A 23,096-nucleotide genomic window follows, 5' to 3' on the forward strand; every position below is an offset into this window, starting at 1 on the left:
ATTCGAACCGCCGACCTTTCGATCAGCAAGCCCTAGGCGCTGAGGCTTTTACCCACAGCGCCACCCGCGTCCCTTGATTACTTTCACTTTTTTTCAATGATTTTTATTAGTCTTTAAAATAAAATAAAATATGAAAGCAGATGGACACTGCAAAATGAGCAATGTATCCTTGCTGTGCCATGATTGGCTCCTGAGTTGATAGTCTAGTCTGTGTGTGGCTGGGTGGTGATACTGGGAAGTCAACCTGGGCTCCTATTGACTCCTATGGGATGTAGCTACTTACAACATCTCTCCCATCCCTGTAATAACTTTTCAGTGGCAGGGGAGGATAAGATTCTGAATAAGCTCACCAACCCTTCCCACCACAGCCACAAATCTGCCTCTTTCCAAAGCCCAGTGTGTTGGCACTGTAGTTGTTACACAGACTTAACATCTTGACTGTTATGATGTTGCTGTTATGCCCTACTAAGTCACTACAATATCCTAACTCCCCATGCTGACATGCATGGAAGATTTAGGGTGCACCAGCTGCCATTAGGATGTGGAAGAGATCTGCTGTTCTCCTAGCACATCAGTATCCGTTACAGTGCTGCCACAAAGGATGTGCAGGTGCAACTCCCCATATGGGCCTGTCAAATACTCCACTGTGCTGCACCAGTGAAGCTATGCTGGTGGAACAGCTAGAAAGGGAAAGAACACACCTATCCTGTATTTATTCAGGCTACAATCATGCCCCCCATTGATAGTGCAATGCTATACAGTGGTACCCCTGGATACGCACACCTCTGGTTGCGTATCCTTCAGGATGTGAACGCAGCAAACCCAGAAGCATTTTTTGGGTTTTGCCCCGCGCACATGTGCAGAAGTGCTCTACCACGCCATGCGCATGCGCAGAATAGGCACCTCCGGTTGTGAATTCCTCGGGATCCAACCAGAGCTCTGGAAAGGATCCTGTGCGCAACTGGAGGTACCACTGCACTGACCTCAGAGCTGGCACCATTGAGGAAAAGCAAATTTTAAGAAGTGTTGCTGCCCTCCAATGACTGCCCTATCTACATCACCATGACAGAGAATAGGCTATAGTACAAATTAGAACCTAATTACAGCACACCACCAGGGTATAAACTTCCACACAGGAAGTCTGCAACTTTGGTGATAGGATGTACTACAGCATTGGGCTATATTTTCATGGATGGTCTCAGATTGTGCACACAACACACACAATGGATTCTCCAAGCAGAACTATGGAGAAAGGGCTCTTTGCACCACCAGGGTCTCTCCACAACATTGCAAGGAAATTGAGCACATTGGCGAATAGGATTGCCCTGCTGTCATAAACCTGTTCTGATGCAGGTTATCTCCCTGACAGAACTGCATGGTAAAGTGGAAGGAAATTAGTTAACTGAACTGAATTTAAATAAATCTGCACAACACTAATAGTGATGTATGGAAGTCAGAGCTGGACCATAAAGAAGGCTGATTGCAGAAGAATTGATGCTTTTGAATTATGGTGCTGGAGGAGACTCTTGAGAGTCCCATGGACTGGCAAGAAGATCAAACCTATCCATTCTTAAGAAAATCAGCCCTGAGTGCTCACTGGAAGGACAGATCCTGAAGCTGAGGCTCCAAGACTTTGGCCACCTCATGAGAAGAGAAGACTCCCTGGAAAAGGGAAAGATGGAGGGCACAAGGAGAAGGGGACAACAGAAGACGAGATGGTTGGACAGTGTTCTCTCAGCTACCAGCATGAGTTTGAACAAACTGCGGGAGGCAGTGGAAGACAGGAGTGCCTGGCGTGCTCTGGTCCATGGGGTCACGAAGAGTCGGACACGACTAAACGACTAAACAACAAGAAGCACAATACTAAAACCTCAACATAGCTTTTTATGATACTGATGGAAGCTTAAATAACATAAATTCAATAAACAAAGATTTACATGCAGTATTAGAAGGCCATCTTTTTTTAAAAAACCACCCTGTTATGGTAATATACTAGAACACAATAATAGCCTAAATGCTAACTCACTGTTCCCCTTTGCTCCTGTTCATAAATAAATTAAAAGTTGCAACTGATTATGCCAGTGAAAGTATGCAGCAGTAGTAACTATATCTGTTTGTTACTAACCCAAGGGGAGGAAAGCAAGGGGTGTTGGGTTCCTGCAAGAGAAAACTCAAGGTGTCCTGTTTGCGAAATTGCTCTAAATAACTTGCATGTTAATGGATATTTATATTTATATACCATCAGCCAGTGCTTTTTTTCTAAAAAAATGTTTAAGGGTACTCTCATTTTCCTACTCATATTGAAATACTGCCCCTCAATGAGGCCAAACTTAGATTCCCAAAATGTTTAGGGGTATGCGTACCCCTGCGTCACCCCAGAAAAAAAGCACAGTAGAACAGCTCAACAACATCACAACTGGACTGAAGCCTTGTTCCGTGTGATATTGTTTCCATGCCTTATTGTAACTTCAGCCAATATCTAAGGCTACACAATTTAAACGGAAACATCCACAAATACTTTCCTATTAACTCTGACACACACACCCCCTTTCCTCCCATGACTTATAATGATTGTAAGCTCCTCAGGGCAGGGACCTGCCCTTTTGTACTCTGCAAAGTGCCAGGATCAGTGATGTCACTAAATAAATACAGTAATGATGATGGCATTTAATGAGCCTGCCTTCTCTATTACTCTCTTGCAGTTCAGAGATATTTGGAAGTCTTGCAGATTTCTCCTCCAGTGCTCTCCAATCGTTGAAGGTGACAAAATGCAAAAATTCTGTTTGCACTGCACAACAATAGGTAAAGGTAAAGGTAAAGGTACCCCTGCCCATATGGGCCAGTCTTGACAGACTCTGGGGTTGTGCGCCCATCTCACTTAAGAGGCCAGGGGCCAGCACTGTCCGGAGACACTTCCGGGTCACGTGGCCAGCGTGACATCGCTGCTCTGGCGAGCCAGAGCCGCACACGGAAACGCCGTTTACCTTCCCGCTAGAAAGCGGTCCCTATTTATCTACTTGCACCCGGAGGTGCTTTCGAACTGCTAGGTTGGCAGGCGCTGGGACCGAGCAACGGGAGCGCACCCCGCCGCGGGGATTCGAACCGCCGACCTTTCGATCGGCAAGCCCTAGGCGCTGAGGCTTTTACCCACAGCGCCACCCGCGTCAACAATAGTGACTTTTAAAAGGTATACTTTTAACGGGATGTGATAAACAGTCACAGCTGCTCTTTGGAGCAATCCAGACAGTTCTAAAGTGTGGCCTCAATATGTACCCTTTCAGGGCTTTTGATCCCCACAGCTGCTGCCGTGAGGACCAGAATGAAGACTCTTCTCCCTGGTGCAAGACCCATTTCCACCTGGCCTAGGGGGCAGGGCTCAGACTCACCTTGAACAGCTAAAAGAGGCTCCTGGGAGGCCAGAGGGACATTGATGGAACAACTCTTGGGTTGGGGAAACTGGCTAAAAAGTTTTACAATGTTTTAAACGGTTCTAATTTTGGTTCCTCTGTTTTGTTTTTGTTGGGTGGGGGTTGTTTAAATGTTTGGTTGGGGTTGGGGTTATTTTAATTTGGGTATAAGTGTAAGCTGTTTGTTGCTATCATACTCATCATTTTTTTTGGTTTTTATTGATTTATTGGTTGGTTTGTTGCCTTGTATGGGATATTCTGTTTTTTAATGTTTGATGTATTGTTGTGTTTTTATATATGCTGTAAGCCAGCCAGAAGGGATGTGGGTGGCGCTGTGGGTTAAACCACAGAGCCTAGGACTTGCCGATCAGAAGGTCGGCGGTTCGAATCCCCGTGACGAGGTGAGCTCCCACTGCTCGGTCCCTGCTCCTGCCAACCTAGCAGTTCGAAAGCACATCAAAGTGCAAGTAGATAAATAGGTACTGCTCCAGCGGGAAGGTAAACGGCATTTCCGTGCGCTGCTCTGGTTCACCAGAAGCGGCTTTGTCATGCTGGCCACATGACCCGGAAGCTGTACGCCGGCTCCCTCGGCCAATAAAGCGAGATGAGCGCCACAACCCCAGAGTCGGCCACGACTGGACCTAATGGTCAGGGGTCCCTTTACCTTTTTAAGCCAGCCAGAGTGGCTAGGGAAACCAAACAGATGGGTGGGATATATTTTTAATTAATATTAATATCAATATTAATATCAAAATAATTTTGTTATTATTGCATTGCAGAGTTGCAAGGGATCCCGAGGTTCATCTAGTCCAACCCCAGCATAATAAAAATCCATTGCATATCAGTTCAGTTTAAAAGTGAGGCGAATACGCAAAAAGCCAACATTTCCTGCCTTTTCGACAAACATGGAGAATTCAGTCTCACCCAGAAAGTTGGCTAAATACAGTACGGTAAATGCTTAGGACAGGGGGGGAAAGGAGGCTTATTCGCACATGGAACAACGGAATCGCCGCTGGGTGTCGCGATGGCCACACTCCGCACCCAGCGGTGGAGAGAAATCGGTTGCAAAGGGGCATCTGTGGGCTGGAGAGAGGAGCCAGAGCATCCGCGCGTCTAGACGCAGGGTAATCTCATTATGGCTTTGCTATTCTTTCGCTCGGCGTTTCAATTTGCGCGCGCCGCCTCGCGCACCTCGACGGCGCGGGAGGCGGTTTGCTAATCACGCCGCCTGTCACCCTATATATATATATTGCAACCCCCAAATAGAACGGTTTGCTTGCAGGCACCCCATTGATGCAGTCTGGGTGGGAGGGAGACAGACCTTCTCTTCGTGTTGGGGGGCGGGGGCATCCTTTGGGGGCCACCTTTTGTCCCCATAGAGGGGGGGGGAGAGAGACTTTGCTTCCCCTCGCCATGGCTAGTCCTACCCCACAGAGCAACCCCCCCCAACCCCCCCCCGCGTTGATGGAGGCGGCGGCAAGAAGGGAGATGAAAGGGGGGTGGGCATCGGGGGCGGAGAAAGTGAGGAGGGGGGGGTTTCGCTGCTGCGCGCGCACGCGGAGCACAAAGGAGACGCCGAGAGGAGGAGGAGGAGGAGCGCCGCGCTTTGTGCGCCGGAGACCTCTTGAGGGGAAGCCGCCACAGGCAAGACACGCGCGCGCGCATTCACACGGACACCCGTACCCGGCTTGGGCCGTGCTGCGCCTACCTTCCTCCTCCTCCTCCTCCTCGGCGGCCGAGAGAGAGAGAGAAGCTCCTCCTTGGGGAGCCCCTGGGTGGGTGAGTCCGTGAGTCCCTCGTCTTTCCCCCCTCACGGCGGGCGGAGGCCGCTCCTCCCGGGTCGGCGGGCCGACCGAGCGCTTTGGCCGCCTGGGGCGGAGCGGCCAAAGGGCGTCCTTCTTTCCCCGAAGCCAGCGCCCAGCCCCATTTCGGCACCTCAAAGGGAAGCGGGGAGGGAAACAAAGCACCCCTCCCCACCCCAGGCAATTCTTCCATTCTGTGGGAAAATCCCAACGGTTTCAACGAGATGAAGGGACGTTGGCCGCCGCCTCACTCCTGCCTCACGGCAGGGCCGGCCCTGCCCAGCCTCGTTTGGAGGGGGCTTTTCATGGGAGAGGACCGCCTGCCCATAATATAACTGTTATTTCTGGTGTGAGGATGAGGCAGCTCCTAGGGAATGAGGTCCACCTTCCGCCACCTCAATAAAATATTCGAGGGGGCCACCCCCCAAAAAAAAAAAGTTGAGGGGGAATTCCCATCCAAATAGCATGGGTGCGCTACGTCATGGGATTGATGATGCGGGGTGGGGCTTACCTGGTCCCCCCCCCAAGTTGGCACCCCTGAGATGGGGTGTGTATTCAGGTAGGGTGGGGTGTTTTGCCTCTCCCTTGCAAAAGATGGGGAGGTGACTCCTCTGTGCCTGAACACAAAGAGATGGTGTTTTGGGGGGCATCCCTGCTGCGCCTCTCTGTGCGCTGAGTGCCACAGGAAGGTGCTGGGAGCTGCACCTAGGATCCCGGGGCTTTGCACACCCCTTGTCCTGGGGAACTGCCCAGGATGGAGGCATCGAAGGAAAAGGGAGCAGGGCAAATGATTCAGAGAGAAACCACTGGTCTCCTTTGGGTGGGTTTAGCCTTTGACCTTTGGTCTTTGATGCTCGCTGCAGACGCAGCATCAGCGATGCTCCTTCTGTTTCTGTTTTCCACATTGCTTGGGGAAGTAGCTCCTCAAGCCTCTGTCTAGTGAATTTTGAGTGAGGAGGGGGTCTGGCTTGCTTCAGATAGGTGGTCACTTCTTTTGACTTGGAACCGCTCCCTCCTAGTTCCCAGGCCAGGCCAGCCTTGTGTGTGCAGCTGTAGCTAGCCTGAGACGAGGAGGAAGAACACATTTGTATATGCAAAGAGGAGTGTGGTTCTTTATCGTCACATACGCCAGCGGTGGAAGCTGGTTCAAAAGTTGAATTAATTAGGACTGTCTCACACCCATTTTTAAAGGCACAAATATGCAAAGCTGCAACTTATTTGCAAGTGCATGATGGAACCTGGGTGGTGAAGACCACTAGCACCAAATTGGATGAATTTTAGTGCACAAACTCCTCTAAGAGTTGCTTTTTTGCTTCCGCAAAACAGAGATTGAAAACAAACTGATTGGAGGGGGAGTAACTCAGGGATGGTATCCTCATTTCACAATTAACTTAGATCAGGTTTCCTCAACCTTGGCCCTCCAGATGTTTTGAGACTACAATTCCCATCATCCCTGACCACTGGTCCTGCTAGCTAGGGATCATGGGAGTTGTAGGCCAAAAACATCTGGAGGGCCGAGGTTGAGGAAGCCTGTCTTAGATTTTATGAATGTTGTGGGCAGCTGGAAAGTGGAATGCAATTTGCAAATACACTTGGACATGTTCTCAAGCTTCTATCAACATGGTAAACCAGAGCTGAGAAATGAGTCCTGGCAAGACCTTATTTGGAGTGTTCAGTTCTGGATATTGCAGGTCAGAAAAAGCTGTTAACACAATTTGATTTTAAAGGGCAGATATGATGCGGAGAGGCTGAAAGAGTAGAATATATAGAAAAACTGACAAAAACAATATGCTAACAGTTTCCAAATATTTTAGTTTCCAGTCTATCTATAGGCAAGAAGAAGTGGCTTTGATCTTGGTTCAGTAATAGGAAAAAAATGTAGTGTAAGAAACTGCATAGACAAGGCAAGATCTTCTTCCTTGGAGGTTTTAACACAAGGTTAGACAGGCGCCTGTCAGTAATACTATTTTGATGTCGAAGGGTTGGGCTGCAGGTATCTTGGTATCCAACTCTTTCTTTTGAGTGCTGCTATGCGGGTGGCGCTGTTGGTTAAACCAGAGCCTAGGACTTGCCGATCAGAAGGTCGGCGGTTCGAATCCCCGTGACGGGGTGAGCTCCCGTTGCTCGGTCCCTGCTCCTGCCAACCTAGCAGTTCAAAAGCACGTTAAAGTGCAAGTAGATAAATAGGTACCGCTCTGGCGGGAAGGTAAATGGCGTTTCCGTGCGCTGCTCTGGTTCGCCAGAAGTGGCTTAGTCATGCTGGCCACATGACCCGGAAGCTGTACGCCGGCTCCCTCGGCCAATAAAGCGAGATGAGCGCAGCAACCCCAGAGTCGGCCACAACTGGACCTAATGGTCAGGGGTCCCTTTACCTTTATGCACCAACAGGGAGCTATCCTTACACAGTCATACCTTGGATCCCAAACGCCTTGCAAGTCGAACGTTTTGGCTCCCGAACGCCGCAAACCCATAAGTGAATGTTCCGGTTTGCAAACGTTCTTTGGAACCTGAACGTCCGACGCAGCTTATGCGGCTTGCAGTTGGCTGCAGGAGCTTCCTGCAGCCAATTGGAAGCCGCGCCTTGGTTTCCCAGTGTTTTGGAAGTGGAACGGAGGTATGACGGTATGTTCTAAAAGACACAGATCTCTTAAAAAGCTCTCCAAAAATATAGGCAGACTGTGAGCAATGACTATGGTCAGAGGGAACTCTGCCCATACTTAACGAAACTATCATCTTTGTCTAGATAATGTGCAATGTGGAACACTTGCATTGCAGACGCCGAGAATGGCTACTTAAAGAGTTTTGGAAATTGACCAGCATTTCTCTGCAACGTTTGCTGAATCTATCGGTGGCTTTCTTGTCACCATGCTGGCTTGTGAAACTGTTTTGATAAAGCTGTGGTGAAGGAGGTTTCGTCTATCAATAGCCCCATCACCCTGTTTGCAGAATGGATGGAATTATTAGTCGTGATAGCCTTCTGCAGGAATGGGAAACTCGTGGCTCTACAGTTGTTTGTTGAACTACACTTCCACTCATTCTGGACCACATTGCCTGGGAACTGAAGTCAAAGAGCATCTTGAAGGTCACATGTGCCTCATCCCTCATAGAGCATAGTACATCTCAGCATACTAGATGCTGGGGACAAACAGCAGGTATCTCCATCACCTTCATGTCCTGTTTGTGGGATTCCATAGGCAACTGGCTGGCTACTTTGGGAGCAAAATGCTAAACTAGTTTACCGATAGCAGGGCAGTTCTTAAGAAGAGCCTTCTTGGTTTCTGATCCTCTTTGCATGCATGATTTCTTCTCTCTCCTGCACACCCTTTCCTCTGCCAGAAAGGAGGATGTGTAGCAACATCTTGTTTCCTTTTAAGTACATAATGAAATGCTTTCTTCTGTTCTCTTTCTGTGGCAAATAGTCCCATCTTCCCTTGCCCTCAAACTATTCATTTTGTACACCTTGCTTGGAACGAAATCCATTTAGTTGAATGTGTTTGGGTCTTGCTACTGTAGCTCAGTAGTTGGTGAGTTAGTATACTAATTATTGAGCAAATCGCAGTCTAGCTGTGTCACTTAATCAAACTCTGTGGCTTTCCCAGTAGCTCTCAGGCACAATAGTTGTGTCTTACTTACAAATGGCTACACTTTGAGACTTATTAAGTGGCTTGTCTTTCCGAGAGCAACTTTTCCTTTGGGCTTCTAGGTGCCATTTGGACCTGAAGCAATTACAGTTCACTTTCTTAAGTTGAGTCAGGGAGGAAACATTTCAACTTGACAGGGCACTGCAGTGGACCTCCAGGTGGCCATAATGGAACATCAAAGGGAAGCTGCTGAATTATAGTTCATCAAGAGGTTAAATGCTTTCACATGGACTAAACTGATGCAACAGATTTTTATTATACAGTACTGGGGCTGGACTAGATGACCCTTGGGGTACCTTACAAGTCTACGATTCTAGGATTCTGTGTGGGTTAATTGGCTTACCAATGGCAGGGTATCTGTGTTATCAACACAGCAGGTTTTTTTTGTTAATGGCACTGATAAGAATGCAGTTATCAGCCTCTGTAATTTTCTACATTTCCTTCTCACTGAAAACATCTCCCTCCACCCATTCACAGACACACACTCCGAATAACATGTCATGCATTTGATGAAATGGACTGTAGTTCACAAAAGAAAATGCCCGGTGTTCAAAATTCCCATTGTTCTAGGCACATTTTGCGACAGGGAATTTTATTAGCACAAGCAGTTTCTGAGCTCTGGGTACACTACTGCACCTAAGATTTCAGATTAAAACTGCGGAGTGGAAGGAAAGGAGGATCTTTTTCTGCCTCCCCACTTCCGGCTACTTTCTGAAGAATATTAGGCGCGTGGGCAGAGGAAGGACTAGACCATGTGAAAAATGAACATAATATTCCATGTGAAAAATGAACATAATATTTTAGCTGCAATTCATTCATTTTCAGCTTTGTGTTCTTGTTATAAAAAAAGTGCTCCTAGACATTCCGTTGTTGCACCCATAACCTAGGTTTAAGGTGCCATTTAGCTCCTAGCTTTCATATCTCAGTTTCTAACACTGATAATGCCATAATAAATATGTCAAGTCTTTAAGCTTCCACAGGACTCTTTGTTGTTTTATAACTTACTTTCTTCACCAAACCTTTATTAGGCATTACAAATATAGGCCATCATAAAACATCCATATGTAAAATGTTAAAATATATACAAATAAGCAGCCATATAAAAATATGTAATAATGAGGATTTTCATTGGAGTATCTCCTGTTACATAGTTCACCACTCTGAGAGATACTATTTTTTGATAAAAACTTAGCCACCCTTGCAATTACTTCCGGGTTAATATCAGACAGATAGAATCTGATATTTTCACGGTACTGTGATGTTAGACTACCCAAAAAACGGGGATAGTACATGTTTGTGTAGCTGGTTGTACAATGGATAGTAGAAAATAACATGTTTTACTATGTCCGGCACATTCAAAAACATCTGCAATGTCTATCGTTTCTGGGGATGTTTAAATACCTGCCCATGACAAAAGCTGAGGTGAAAACGATCAGTCGGGCTAACATAAAGGCCCTGCATTGGACTGGAATTATTAATTTTTAAATATAAGTGACCCTGTTATCTGTTGCATTTAAACCATAAAACTTGGGGGAGCAAAATTTATTTACAGCTGACTCAATGTATTGCTTTTCAATGTTCCTTAATCTGATTTTAATATTACGATAAATATATTGCTAGCCCACACCCAGTATTCCTTTGTATGTATACTTAGTTATGCACACATCATCTCCTACTTGATTGAACTTGGAGCCACAGGATACTTCTCAAGAAACTTGAGTGCATCTTATCTAAATCACTATTATATGCTTGTATCCAGTTGCTTTATAACACGGTTACCAAATGCCTATGTGTCTTTAGGGCCCAAACTGCAATACTGTCTTTAAACTAGGGATGGTTAACTTGTGGTTCCCTAGGTTTTGTTGGAGTCTAATTCCAAGAATGGAAGAGCTGTGTCTTAGTGGAAGAGCATATGCTTTGCATACAGAAGGTCCCAGTTTAGTTCTCAGTATCTCCAGGCATGGCTGGGAGACACCTTTGTCCGAAACCTTGGCGGGCCACTACCAGTCAGAGAAGAAAATTGTGAGCTAGATGGGTCAATAGTTTGACTCAGTATAAGGCAGGTTCCTGTTTTCCTAGACCCAGCCAACATGGCTAATATTCAGGGGTAGGGAGAGTCCAACAACATCTGGAAGATCGCAGGTCCCCCCCCCTGCTTTAAACCCAAACCTCATTTGCAATTAGTTCTTAAGATCTGCACCAATCATGTATAAAGCGGAGCGTTTGTTTTGAAGAACAAAAGGAGCCAAAAGGAGTGAAGAGTGAGGTGCAACCCTCTAACTGCTACCTACCGTATTTTTCGCTCTATAGGACGCACCCGACCATAAGACGCACCTAGTTTTAGAGGGGGAGAACAAGAAGAAAAAAACCTCTCCCTCTCTGCGCAGGGCCCCTTCAGCGAAGCGGCAGGACAAACGGAGCCCCTTCCATTTTTCCTCCCGCTTCCCTGAAGGGCACTGTGCAGAGAGGGAAAGCTGCGCAGCGCCTCTCCAGCGAAGCGAAGCCAGGAGAGCAAGAGGGATCAGTGCGCACCGATCCCTCTTGCTCTCCTGGCTTCAGCGAAAGCAATGCGAAGCCTCCGGAGTGCAGCAGGAGCGCTCCCGCTGTGCTCCAGAGGCTTCACGTTGCTTTCATTGAAGCCATGGAGCCTGCATTCGCTCCATAAGATGCACACACATTTCCCCTTAGAATAGAATAGAATCATAGAGTTGGAAGAGACCACAAGGGCCATCGAGTCCAACCCCCTGCCAAGCAGGAAACACCACCAGAGCACTCCTGTCATATGGTTGTCAAGCCTCTGCTTAAAGACCTCCAAAGGAGGAGACTCCACCACACTCCTTGGCAGCAAATTCCACTGTCGAACAGCTCTTACTGTCAGGAAGTTCTTCCTAATGTTTAGGTGGAATCTTCTTTCTTGTAGTTTGGATCCATTGCTCCGTGTCCGCTTCTCTGGAGCAGCAGAAAACAACCTTTCTCCCTCCTCTATATGACATCCTTTTATATATTTGAACATGGCTTAATTTTGGGAGGGGGAAAAATGTGTCTTATAGAGCGAAAACTACGGTAACTCTCTGCAGAACCTCTGACCTAGGCACCTTTTTCAGGTAGACTCTTCTCGTACTGTTAGGGAGCAGGCTGTAGAGAGGTAAACCAGGTGTATCCCTTTGCCCCATATACTCCTTTATACCCAGAACTGTTACTGTCATGCAGGATTTGAACTTTAGTGCATATTACTGGTTAAATAATATTTATATAAGAAATATATAGCCTGGAAAGGAACAGTGAACGTTCAGAAGCGTTTATCTACTTGTAATAAACCCCTTGTGTTAAAAAGGATAAGCAGGCGCTATGAAAGTGAAGTGCAACAGAAAATGAGTTAAGGAAAACTTCACCTGAATAGCAGGTATGTCTTTTGTTTCATAAGAATTAAGAATGTTGAACAGCATGTGGTTGCCTTTGATTGCTATCACCCTTGCATGAACCGGAGGGGGGACTCGTTCTTGCTTTTAAGCTAACAGTTAATGGGCTATGAGCAGTGGTTGCGCCAGGTTATTTTGCGCCCCAGGCAAGGCATACTACTTGCACCCCCCCCAAAAAATGCTAACTTCAGTTTTCAAAAACAGATGTATTGTAGAAAAAAATGAAAAGCACAAAACTTGAAACTGCTACGTTTATTTTAAATTGCAAGAATTAGTAATAACAGCAACCTTTGATTATCTTTCTCAAATACAAAAGAAAATGTTTTAGCACACAAATCAATGTGAATAGCCTTGTGAATTGTGACATTAAAAGTTAAGTCTCTTTAAAGTTTCAGTTTCAGACACATCAGAATCTCACTTTGCATGACTTTTCCTTTGAAGATTTTGTCATCAGTTCCTTCAGGTCAAGTGCTGATGCCTGGGCATGTTCAACTGATATAAGTTTGAGCTTTGAGAAACAGTGTACAGTGGTACCTCGGTTTAAGAACAGTCCTGTTTACGAATGATTCCGTTCCGGTAGTGTTCCGGTTTTTGAACTTTACCTCGGTCTACAAACGGAAACCGAATGGTGGAAGGGCACCGGCGGCAGGAGGCCTCATTAGGGAAAGTGCGCCTCGGTTTAAGAACAGATTCGGTTTAAGAACGGACTTCAGGAACGGATTAAGTACGTAAACTGAGGTACCACTGTACAACACTTGCCACCGACACTGGAAGTGTGAAAAGGATCCTTAGAACAACAGAAACATTAGACACATTACCCAGGAGTTTTTGTTGTAATATGAAAAGAAATATATCTTGTAGAAGAAGTCTTTGAGCTATTGCTATAAGTTCTTCAGCACAGATCTTCAGCAATAATATCTTTGTTTCCATTGTGTAGCAATGATTTTTCCAAATTCTTGCAGGCCTTAAGTACGTCTTCAGTAGATTTTTTTTGTTGATACTGTATATATCATATAGGAAACCAAATAGGGAATTATCTTGTTGAAGCTGTAAGAATACAATAGATTGTATGCCATGTCTATAGCTGGGCGATATTTTGATAAATTGTCTGAAACCAGTGTGGCGATCAGATTGTGATACAGGTTTCAAGACTTTTTGAGCTGGCAATACATCGCAGCTGGCTCCCCAGCTGCTGACAGCACAGCACACCTCACACCCATCTGACTGCCTACCTGCGCTGTGCTGGGGAGCTGCAATGTATTGCCAGCTCAAATTGCTTGCAGATGGCAAAGGTGCAGGCAGACAGAACCTGAGAAGGCGCTCGCCCGGAACTTACTCAGGCTCGGTTCGCCTACCTGCCTCCACCACCTCCTCTGCCCGGGTGGACTGCCTCTTTCTCCTGGTCAGTCACTCCTAGAGCGACCATTGCTGCCCTTGGGCTTCTTTACCAGCATCTCTGCATGCTCCCTGCTGATACCCTTGAAATCCCCACTCTCCCCCCCCCAGTAGGTTATTCTGACTATGCAATAAGAGGAAATCCCAGAAATGCCAGGGGTATTTAATCGTGTGGAAGAGAAGCATTTGTGTATTGCAGGGACAGTCAGAGGACAGTTTGAGGGCTATACAATAAGAATATTTATAGAGAGTTATTTTGGGGGGGAGGTGTAGCTGTTGTTTTGTATATTTTAGATCTTGTGATTTATGTGGAAATACTTCAGTTTGGTTGTGTGTGTTTTAATGTTTTATTTATTGTTTATGACTACTTTTGTTATGTTGCAAAGTGGTTTTTTTCATGTTGCAAGCTGCCTTGAGCATGGTTTGAGCTGTGGAAAAGCGACATAAAAATAAAAACTCTGTATGTATGGCCATAAATGTGTTCTTTTCAGTCGTCTTTTACCAAGATTTAGCGAAGACGGTCAGAATATATAATACTGGTTCTTGCTTGTCAGCAGAAATGATTTTCTTAACACAGTTCAACAAATTAAATATAGGATCTAAATAAATGCTTGTCTGAAACATTTCACCAATTGCTCCACCTCCTCTTCCAATGTTTTCTTGCTTTTTTGCATCTCTACAATATTTAAGAGGATATGCTGCCATATGTGGAGATGCTAGGATGTGTGAAAGATAAGCTAATGCGGCACATGTGTGAGAATGGAACAGCTGTGCGGAGAGGAAGGTTTCGGATATGTTTGAGAAAAAATGGAAGTTCTTAACAGAGAGGGTTGGTGTAGCTTGAAAGTTTGCATCTTCATTTTGAATATGGATTGGTCCTCTGACACAGTCTTAGTACTGCCTCTATCCTTTCTAAATTATAGTACAGTGGACCCACCGGATACCAACTTAATTTGTTCTGGGGGTCCGTTCGCACCCTGAAAATTACGTAAATAGACGCGCGCTTCTGCGCACACGTGCAGTGCATTTGAGCACTTCTGTGCATGCATGCGGCGCGATTGAGTGCTTCTGTGCATGTGCAAGGCACGCAGAGCGCTTCTGCACATGTGCGCATGGTGAAACCCAGAAGTGTATACTATGGCTGCAACCCGAAGATTCCGTATCCAGAGGGATACGTAAGTAGAGGTATGATTGTACCTGGTGGTCAGTCGTTAATGCTTAAGAAAGCTTTAATTGTGGTGGCAGTAGTCACTGGTCTTTTGCTCTGGACCTTACTTGATTGGCGAAATGCAGGGGACTTTGGTTTGGCCTCTCTTTTGCCCATGTGGTGTCTAACCCTGAGACCTTTGATCTTGTCATGACTGATTGTGTGACATTTGAGCCATGCGGCTCAGCAGAGAGAGCAGGAAACAACAAGCCAACCACAGAAGGGAGCGGAAATGAATCAGATTTCTCAAGCAGCCTGAAAGTCTTGCAGAACAGTGCTATATTGTGAGGACCCAGGTGGCAAAGAGAGGAGGCCTTGATAATCTGCTTGTGAAGACTGGAGTGTCATCAGGTATGACAGTATACCTCCTTACGTGTACCTGTGATGGACCAGTCAATAGTAGAGAGTCAAGTGGCAAGTAAGATGCAGGCAAAGTGAAACTAGGTAGGATGCTTCAGCAACAGTTTTACTGGAAAGGCAAGAGGCTTAACAAAATGAGGAGACAGAGAGGAGCTCTGTTCTGTTTATGTGGTCGAAGGCGTAGAAATGGGATTTTGGGAAATGCTGTTTTTGAATAATGAAGTACAGGATACCATCCAACTTTGCTCATTAATAAGCATGATAATTCAGTTTAGGAAATTTTACTGCTCATGTTTTGATGGTTACTGTTTTATATGTTTTTGTAGGAGTAATTTATTAATGAATGAACTAAAATTAGATTACTTACATATTGATAGGTATGTATTTGAATGCTCATATGTTTGCACAGATACTGATGACTCTGCTTTATGTATTCTATTGCTCTATTTCATACAAAATGCATTAAAGCTTGGAAAATAAATTAATGGCAGTTTGCGAACTGCAGAGCTTTCATAGGAATGTCAGGGTGAACCAGATTCCTGGGTTTTGCAGCTCAGGATCAGAAGTATTGTTCCAATGCAAAGAGGCTGCATTAGCTGTTTTTCCCCCCTCCTAGGTATCGTGAGGCGCCAACTTAAGCCATACCAGCAGGATAGAATTGGCCAACTCAAGGGAGTGAAGCTGCAGACCTGTGTGGGGGAAACATAGAGTTATGTTCCAAGCCAAGGGACCAGCCAGTACAGCCTCTGCTAATGTATGTATTGTAATCAAGATTTCAGATTGAAGAGGTTGCTGCTACTTCCTGGGGGGGGTGGGTTGAGGGGAGATGACATGTGCCTCACAGTCCAATCCTATGCATGTCTGCTTCGAAGTAGGTACCCCTGAGTTCTATGAGATTTACTCCCAGGTAAGTGTGTAAGAGACTGCACCTTTAGTTATTTAAATATAAACTGACATGCTAGTCTGTTGCAGCAAAAGCACCCAAAAGATGGCACTTTAAAGTCTAGCAAATTATTATGGCATAAGCATTCACAGACTAGAATCTTAACTTCATCAGATGCATGGAAAGTAATCTTCTATTGGAAATAATATTTAACCAAAACAAAGGAGAAGGGCCCCAAGGATGTAAGTAAAAACAAAATCAGAGGAACCCTAAAAAGGTATAAAAGTGATTTACAAATTGACAAAACAAAGCAACATGCAAAGTGAACATATACAAATATAAGCAGTAGCCACTGTTGCATAACAATTTCTCCAAACACTTCAAGTTACGATAATGAGATTGCTTGCTTTGCATCCTGTTTCTCACTTCATCAGAACAAATGGAAAGTTTCTCACAGATAGCAGTTGTAGACTCCCACGCAAGGGCTATGTGTCTGGGACAATTTAATTAAAACTTAAACGTATGCAAAACAATCACAGTGACCATTTGCAGCAGCAGCGTTAATTGACGATAGCACAAGCTATGCATTGCTTGCTTGCTTGCTTAATGAACACTTGCTTGGGACAGGAACTCACTACAGTGGTACCTCGGGTTACCGACACTTCAAGTTATGTGATTTCGGGTTACACACCGTGCCGAACCCGGAAGTACCAGAACAGGTTACTTCCGGGTTTCTGCGCAGAAGCGCTAAATCGTGCTTTGCGCATGCGCAGAAGTGTCAAATTGCAGTTTTTAGCCATTTGGGCATGTTAGCAGTACTAGGATAACTGCTGTTGTGAATGGTCATTATGCATATTTTGAATTCATTTAAGCCCCAGACTGTTCTTTTTACATTTTATGGTCATTTCCTCCTTTCATTCCAGTTGATTAACCTTAAGCATTGCACCTGGTGAAAGTTTTCCATTTTAGAATTCTCCTTTATTTGTAGCACTTGACTGCATAGACACATGGCTCAAGATGATGTAATGTTCCCATTTTGGATGCTTCTTGCAATAGGACTAGTAAACCTTGGATGTGAGAATCGTTAAAAATTATTAGTTCATTTTCTCATGTCTGTTCACCATATTTTAGTATGTTTTTTATGTTTTACTAATCAGGATAACTGATTTTTGTTACATCAATATTTTTGTGGGGTTCCTCTCTTTCTAAGGAGTCTGTTTTTCATTCGGCATGTTTGACATTTTTATTGATGTTAAAATATTGCAGCAAACATTACAAAAAAGATAAGTTTTACTTAATGTGAATTTGATATATTTTCTTGTATTTATTCTATTTCTAAACAATTTTAAAAAGATACAAATAATGATAACAAAATTCATCCTAGAAACAGAAAACTACCTTAGTATGGCTATTAACGTCTTAAAACTATCCTATTCATTCTGTTCATATACTTGCAGTGCCCTTGAAAAAGGAGTTTTCTGAAATGCACTGGACTTACAATAAATTGCATTTCTGTTCCCTGGAGTCCTCCCCACTCCACTTTTCTTCCTTTGCCAGTTAGTGATACTATCCAAGATCTGTGGTTGTTTTTACACAAAAGTTGATGTCGTGATAAATTCATCAGGCTGAAATCCTGTATCTTTTACTGGGGAGTCAGCCCATTGAATTCAAACTCAGTGGGACTTACTTCTGGGTAGACATGTAGAATATTGCGCTGTCAGCCTTTAAGGTGCCAGAAGACACTGTTGTTTTCAAAATTTATGTTCACTTATCCTTCCAATGAATCCTGTGGATTGTAGTTTGTGGAAGCAATTATCTGTTCTTAAATTCTAGTATTCTAGTATTCTTTGGAAAATCAATGTGAGTTAAACAGGACTCGCATAGTTACATTCCAACTCTAAGAAATAATCTCCCTTTAAGGGGGTTATTGAGAACTTGCTTATGGTAGTTGTCTCCCAAACAGTGCATTACATAATGGTCTAGGAAGAAAGTGTGAAATGGGACATAAATATGAAATTCTAAAACTGCTTAAAAAGTGGCAGTATCAAAGCTTACAATTGTGATTCTATGGGTTCTGCTATCTCTTTCTATTCCCCATTGTTTCTTAATGCAGATCATAACATGATGCTCTCTACTCTGTATAATTATCAATTGCATTTTCCCTCTCCTCTTTCTTTAGGAGGCAAAGAGCAACTCAGGGGCATCCACCGTGCAGAGATCCAAGGTAATTGCCACCCCAGTTTTTACCTTTGGGCATGAATGTTTCCCCAGAAGGTGTGGTGACAGTCAAATAAATAACAGCACTACAACCCCTGCAACTCCTCTTTGCTTCAGAAGCAGCCTTGTACCATCGCTGTAGAAAATGACAATTTTACTGGCCTCAGCATCCTTGGAACTTATTAACTGAATGTGCAATTCTTTTTGATCTTTCTTTAAAGAAGCAAAAAACCCTGTTATTGATTATCCTTTTTAGAGGCTTCTAAGGCACCTATTAGTATATAAATTGCTTTATAGTTCTTATCTCAGCTGCTGACTCAGTTGGATCTTTAAAGTTTTCCCATCACCTCATAGTTCTTTTTAAAGGCAAACGGCTCCATCGCTGTAGCTCATTTTCCTGCATCCTGTTGTTGGGGTAACTTTGTTTATGGATCTTCAAAGGATGCACAGTACCAAAAGCAAAATAATTCAGCTCCAGGCTCAAATTACACATTATGTAGTCTGCTGAGAATGTAACGCAGCTCGCAGCTCGAGGGAGGGAGGGGTGCATGGAGAAAGAGGCTGCCTTTGCCTTTCCCCTCCGGTCCTTGCTCAGATTGTAATTGCACCCCCTCAGGGACAAACTAGAGATGATATGTGAAATGCATAAATGCATTTGACATACAGCTACCACTGGTGGAGATTGGCATCAAAACCATGCCATATAGGGGTGGGAGGAGAGGTCTAACCATTCCCTTGCATGCTGCACTCCCAATTAAAGCTCCTCCCTCTTTCCCAAGTTGATCCCAGGAGGAAGCTTCCGCTGGCACAGACTACTTTGGGTTTGAAGCTCCTCCCCCTCAATAGAAACACAGAACTTCAGTTCTAACACGGAGAGGGAAGGGCTGTTGCTCTAGGCATGCAGAAGGCGCCAGGTTCAATCCCCACTATCTCCAGGCAGGGCTGCGTGGGACTCCTGCCTGACACCTTAGAGAGCTGCTGCCTTGATGTGGTGGACCAATGGCCTCACCCTGCATAAGGCAGCTTCTAATGCAGTTTGAGCTGCAATGTGGCAGCAATAGATAAACACTTAACAAGGTGGAAAGAACCAGCTGAACTTGCTTTTTAGTGTGCATTCATATGTTATGTTTTTGTGACGTTTTCTCCTTGTCATTATTTTTTATCTGCTGATAATTGGTCAAATGCCTGCTTTGGATGGGGCCATATTCCTCTGAAGGAGCAGATTTGTAGTCTGGGGATGCTCTGGATCCATCTAAGTTGCTAGAGCCTTTGGTGATCTCATTGACTAGGAGAGGTTACCAGCTTTGGTTAGTGAGAGATGCTGCAGCCATTCCTGGGCTGGGATAGCCTGACCACCAATGTCTTTGTGCTGGTCCCCTCCACATTGGGGCTGTCCTTGAGGCTGACTCAGAAGCTAGTGCAAAATGTGATGACTCAGCTGCCGGATGGGGCAGAAATTAACCATATTACACCAGTGCTGAAAGAATTACACCAGCTGCCTCTTAGCTACTGGGCTGAATTGATGGTGCAAGTACTGGTATACAGAACCCTTTACAGCATGGAACCAGGATACATAAAAGGATACATCTTCTTAGGAGGTCCGCTTCACATTACTTTGGAAACAAGCCTTCAGTTTGGCAGAACTCCATCCCATTATATATCACTCGAGGATCATCTCTATTGTCATTTAAGTTAGGATTGAAGACTTTCCTCTCTCAACAAGCCTTCTAAGTGGAGTTTGTTATCTTGGGTGGTATTTGTATTGGATTTAAAACTGATTTTAGCAGTTGTTGTTTCTAGATGTTTTTAAATGCGTAGTTGTTTTAACTCTCCTTATATATTTGGATATACTGTGAGATTACATTGTGCTTTTGCTGCTGTCACTCAGTCTTTCAGCTTGAAGGCCCAGGTGAAGGAGACATGCAGTGCCTGCCAGAAAACTGTCTATCCCATGGAGCGCCTCGTGGCCGATAAATTTGTCTTCCACAACAGCTGTTTCTGTTGCAAGCACTGCCACACCAAGCTCAGGTGAGAAGGGCAGGGGAAGCAAAACTTTGCAATTGGGGAAGGTGAAGAGGATTTGGAGATGGGAGGCTAGGTGGTTGGGTTCATGTCACACTCTCCCCACCAATCTTATCTTTATGGTAGGCCTACTTGCACCCCAGGAAACCAGTGAGGAACTTGGGACAAGCACAAGACGAACCAGAAATGTTGGTTGAATAAGAAACCCATTTACTTCCTTTATGAAATTTCATGTTCTCCAGATGCTGTACTGAGGTTCACAGCAGTCTGTCCACAATGTGGGATTAAGGTAGAGGACAGTTTTTCTTTCGGCAGTGACAACTGCTCTGAAGTTTGAATCTTGATCAGAAGAGGGTGAGAGGTTTGGTCTGAAAGGCACGTACATAAGACCACACTTTTTTGTTTCAACTTTATGCAGTTGTGAATATTGACACAGATTTAAAGAGTAGGATGAGAGGGCACTACTCCTCCCTTTCCTGCTCTGCCAAGGTGATGAGGGCAAATTAAGGGATTAAACATACCTGTCTGTTGAAAAGTACCATTCAGTCCAGTAGGGTTTACTCTCAGGTATGTAGATATAGGATTGTAGACTAAATGCCAGGTTTATGCAACTAGACACCCTTTATGTCTTACAATTAGGAGAACAGAAGTCATCACTTTGAGATTAGTTGGAAGGAATCTTTTTAAATTATGAAAACCTTGCCACAATGCAATCAATTTCTATAAATTCTTCTAAGGTTACCTTTTCTTGCAAATGTGACTTTCTTGGACCAATTCATTTTGCCCACATTTTTAAGAGATGGTAAGCTTAAGAGTTATGGGGAGCTCTCATTCTGATGAGATTTCCATGTAAAACAAAAACGCTGGTGTAAGCTCAGCCTTTTAACAAAGAAGGGGCAGTGGCAGGGACAAACTAGCCTTCATACCTCATTCTCTTATGTTCTCTTCTGTTGTGTTTCTCCAGTCTTTTTCCTAGGTGGGCTTTAACATGTGCTTTCCCTTCCTTCCAGTTTGGGTAGTTATGCAGCTCTACACGGGGAATTCTACTGCAAGCCACACTTCCAGCAGCTATTCAAGAGCAAAGGCAACTATGACGAGGGCTTTGGGCGCAAGCAACACAAGCAACTCTGGTTGCAGAAAGAGGTGGAGAACGGGACCGATACAGCATGACGAAGCAGGCCCCAATTTCCCCACTTTGAGAGCCCTGGTATGGGGATGAACTGAGCTGATGGAAAGCAGTGGAGCTTGCAAGGGTTGCTGGGAGCAGGGAAAGCCAGGCAGAAACAAGAGGATGGTTCCAGTGTTGTGGGAGCAATGCTACCTGTGTATCTGGGAACCCCAGACACTGTGCCCATGGAGGGGTGAGAGTGGAGGATCTTGAACAAATCATGTAAGAGCAGGCACACCAGCATGCTGGTGGGGGACAGGGGTTGCATGAATGAAGCAACAGATATTGGGGCTTGTATTTCCAGACTTCTTTAATGCGATTGCATCTGTGATATAAGCTCCTGAGCAGGAGAGATCCATGTTTACCACACCTTCTCCTGTGCACTACCATGTGGAATGCAAACTCTCCCCTCACTTGTCACACATCTTGCAAACTCAATTACAGATCCCATGAAACAGCCTAGATTGGGGAAATTGCCAGGTTACAATTTCCTTTGTCATAGAACCTTGGGCCAGAGAAACCTTTCCAACAGGCTTTAGTTAATGCCTACTACACCTTATGTTTACAATTCAATCCCATTCCCATCCAGTTATGGAGTGGCAAAGGAGAATGGCTCTATTAAAATATCTGGTTGTCTGGATAAACACGAATCCCGCTTTTAAAGGAAATTTTATGATGGGGCAGGGCACACAGTAAATGCTGACTATTAATTTGGCCAAAATTCATTTCTACCTCTCCCTTTATTTAAAACAATCCCAGATTAGCCTGTACTTTTCCTGCTGGGAGACTGTGTGCTTCTGCTGCAGAGATCACACTCATAGATAGTCCTGTGAGGAAATATATGCATGCTAAGAAAGCATGGATAGAGAACATGCTGCTTTCCAGAGCAACCAGTTTTCTATTGTGACGAAAGGGAGGGAGAAGCAATCCTGGAGAAACGGAGGGCGAGTGTGGAGATAATGCAACAATGACTGAAATGTGCATACCAATCCAGTTTTGAACACGAAACAGGAATTGGAGGGGATTCCAAACCTTGCACCTTCATTTTCATCAGCTCGGTTCTGCCCAAACATTTAGCCTTAAATCCTGGGGAAGCATTCAATGTCTATCTTTTATATTTGCCTTTTTCAGTGGTACGTGGTTAAGCTGAAGCACAAACTCGTGGTGTTGTGTCCAGAGTTGCGCTGTCTGCTGTCTTATTTTTGTAATATAAGTTTTCTGAACCTTTCTTGCTTCATGTTGTTCTGTGAAAGAGTTTGAGGTGGTGAAATTTACAACTTATCCCATTACATGCAAGTTTCCCTAGTCAAATACTGGCATGAATTATGCACAGGAAAACAAAGCAGCCATTTTGTTTTATATATATTAAAAACAACTCAGTTGTTTCCTGATGTAAGGAAAGCTATGATGCAACACAGACTGCAATATGGAGTTGACCCAGCATTGACAAATTTTGCAGCGGCTGCTGGAGCAGAGAGAGGAAGATATAAGGTAGATGAAGTAACTTAACTGTGTCTGCATTCCACAGCAGACAGAAAGGTAGATGCTCACAAGAGCTCCCACCACAATCCAGTT

At 44.6% G+C, this 23,096-nt stretch overlaps 1 protein-coding gene across 4 annotated transcripts; it reads left to right on the forward strand.

The window, feature by feature from the left end:
• Nucleotides 1-4,506: 4,506 nt before the first annotated feature.
• Nucleotides 4,507-22,748, forward strand: LIMD2 (LIM domain containing 2). 4 transcript variants are annotated; one of them, XM_053361844.1, is made up of 5 exons: nt 4,507-4,531; nt 15,848-15,985; nt 18,294-18,338; nt 20,220-20,359; nt 21,364-22,748. In XM_053361844.1, exons 2-5 carry the CDS (start codon nt 15,944-15,946, stop codon nt 21,521-21,523), a joined length of 387 nt encoding a protein of 128 aa, XP_053217819.1. In that variant the 5' UTR covers nt 4,507-4,531; nt 15,848-15,943; the 3' UTR covers nt 21,524-22,748. The 4 variants fall into 4 exon arrangements, with proteins under 4 accessions (XP_053217819.1, XP_053217818.1, XP_053217816.1 ...); XM_053361843.1 differs by lacking the exon at nt 4,507-4,531 and adding an exon at nt 4,952-5,051; XM_053361841.1 differs by lacking the exon at nt 4,507-4,531 and adding an exon at nt 4,962-5,186.
• Nucleotides 22,749-23,096: the final 348 nt, after the last annotated feature.

The sequence above is a fragment of the Podarcis raffonei genome, chromosome 13 (assembly GCF_027172205.1).
Source record: "Podarcis raffonei isolate rPodRaf1 chromosome 13, rPodRaf1.pri, whole genome shotgun sequence".
Lineage (NCBI taxonomy): Eukaryota > Metazoa > Chordata > Lepidosauria > Squamata > Lacertidae > Podarcis > Podarcis raffonei.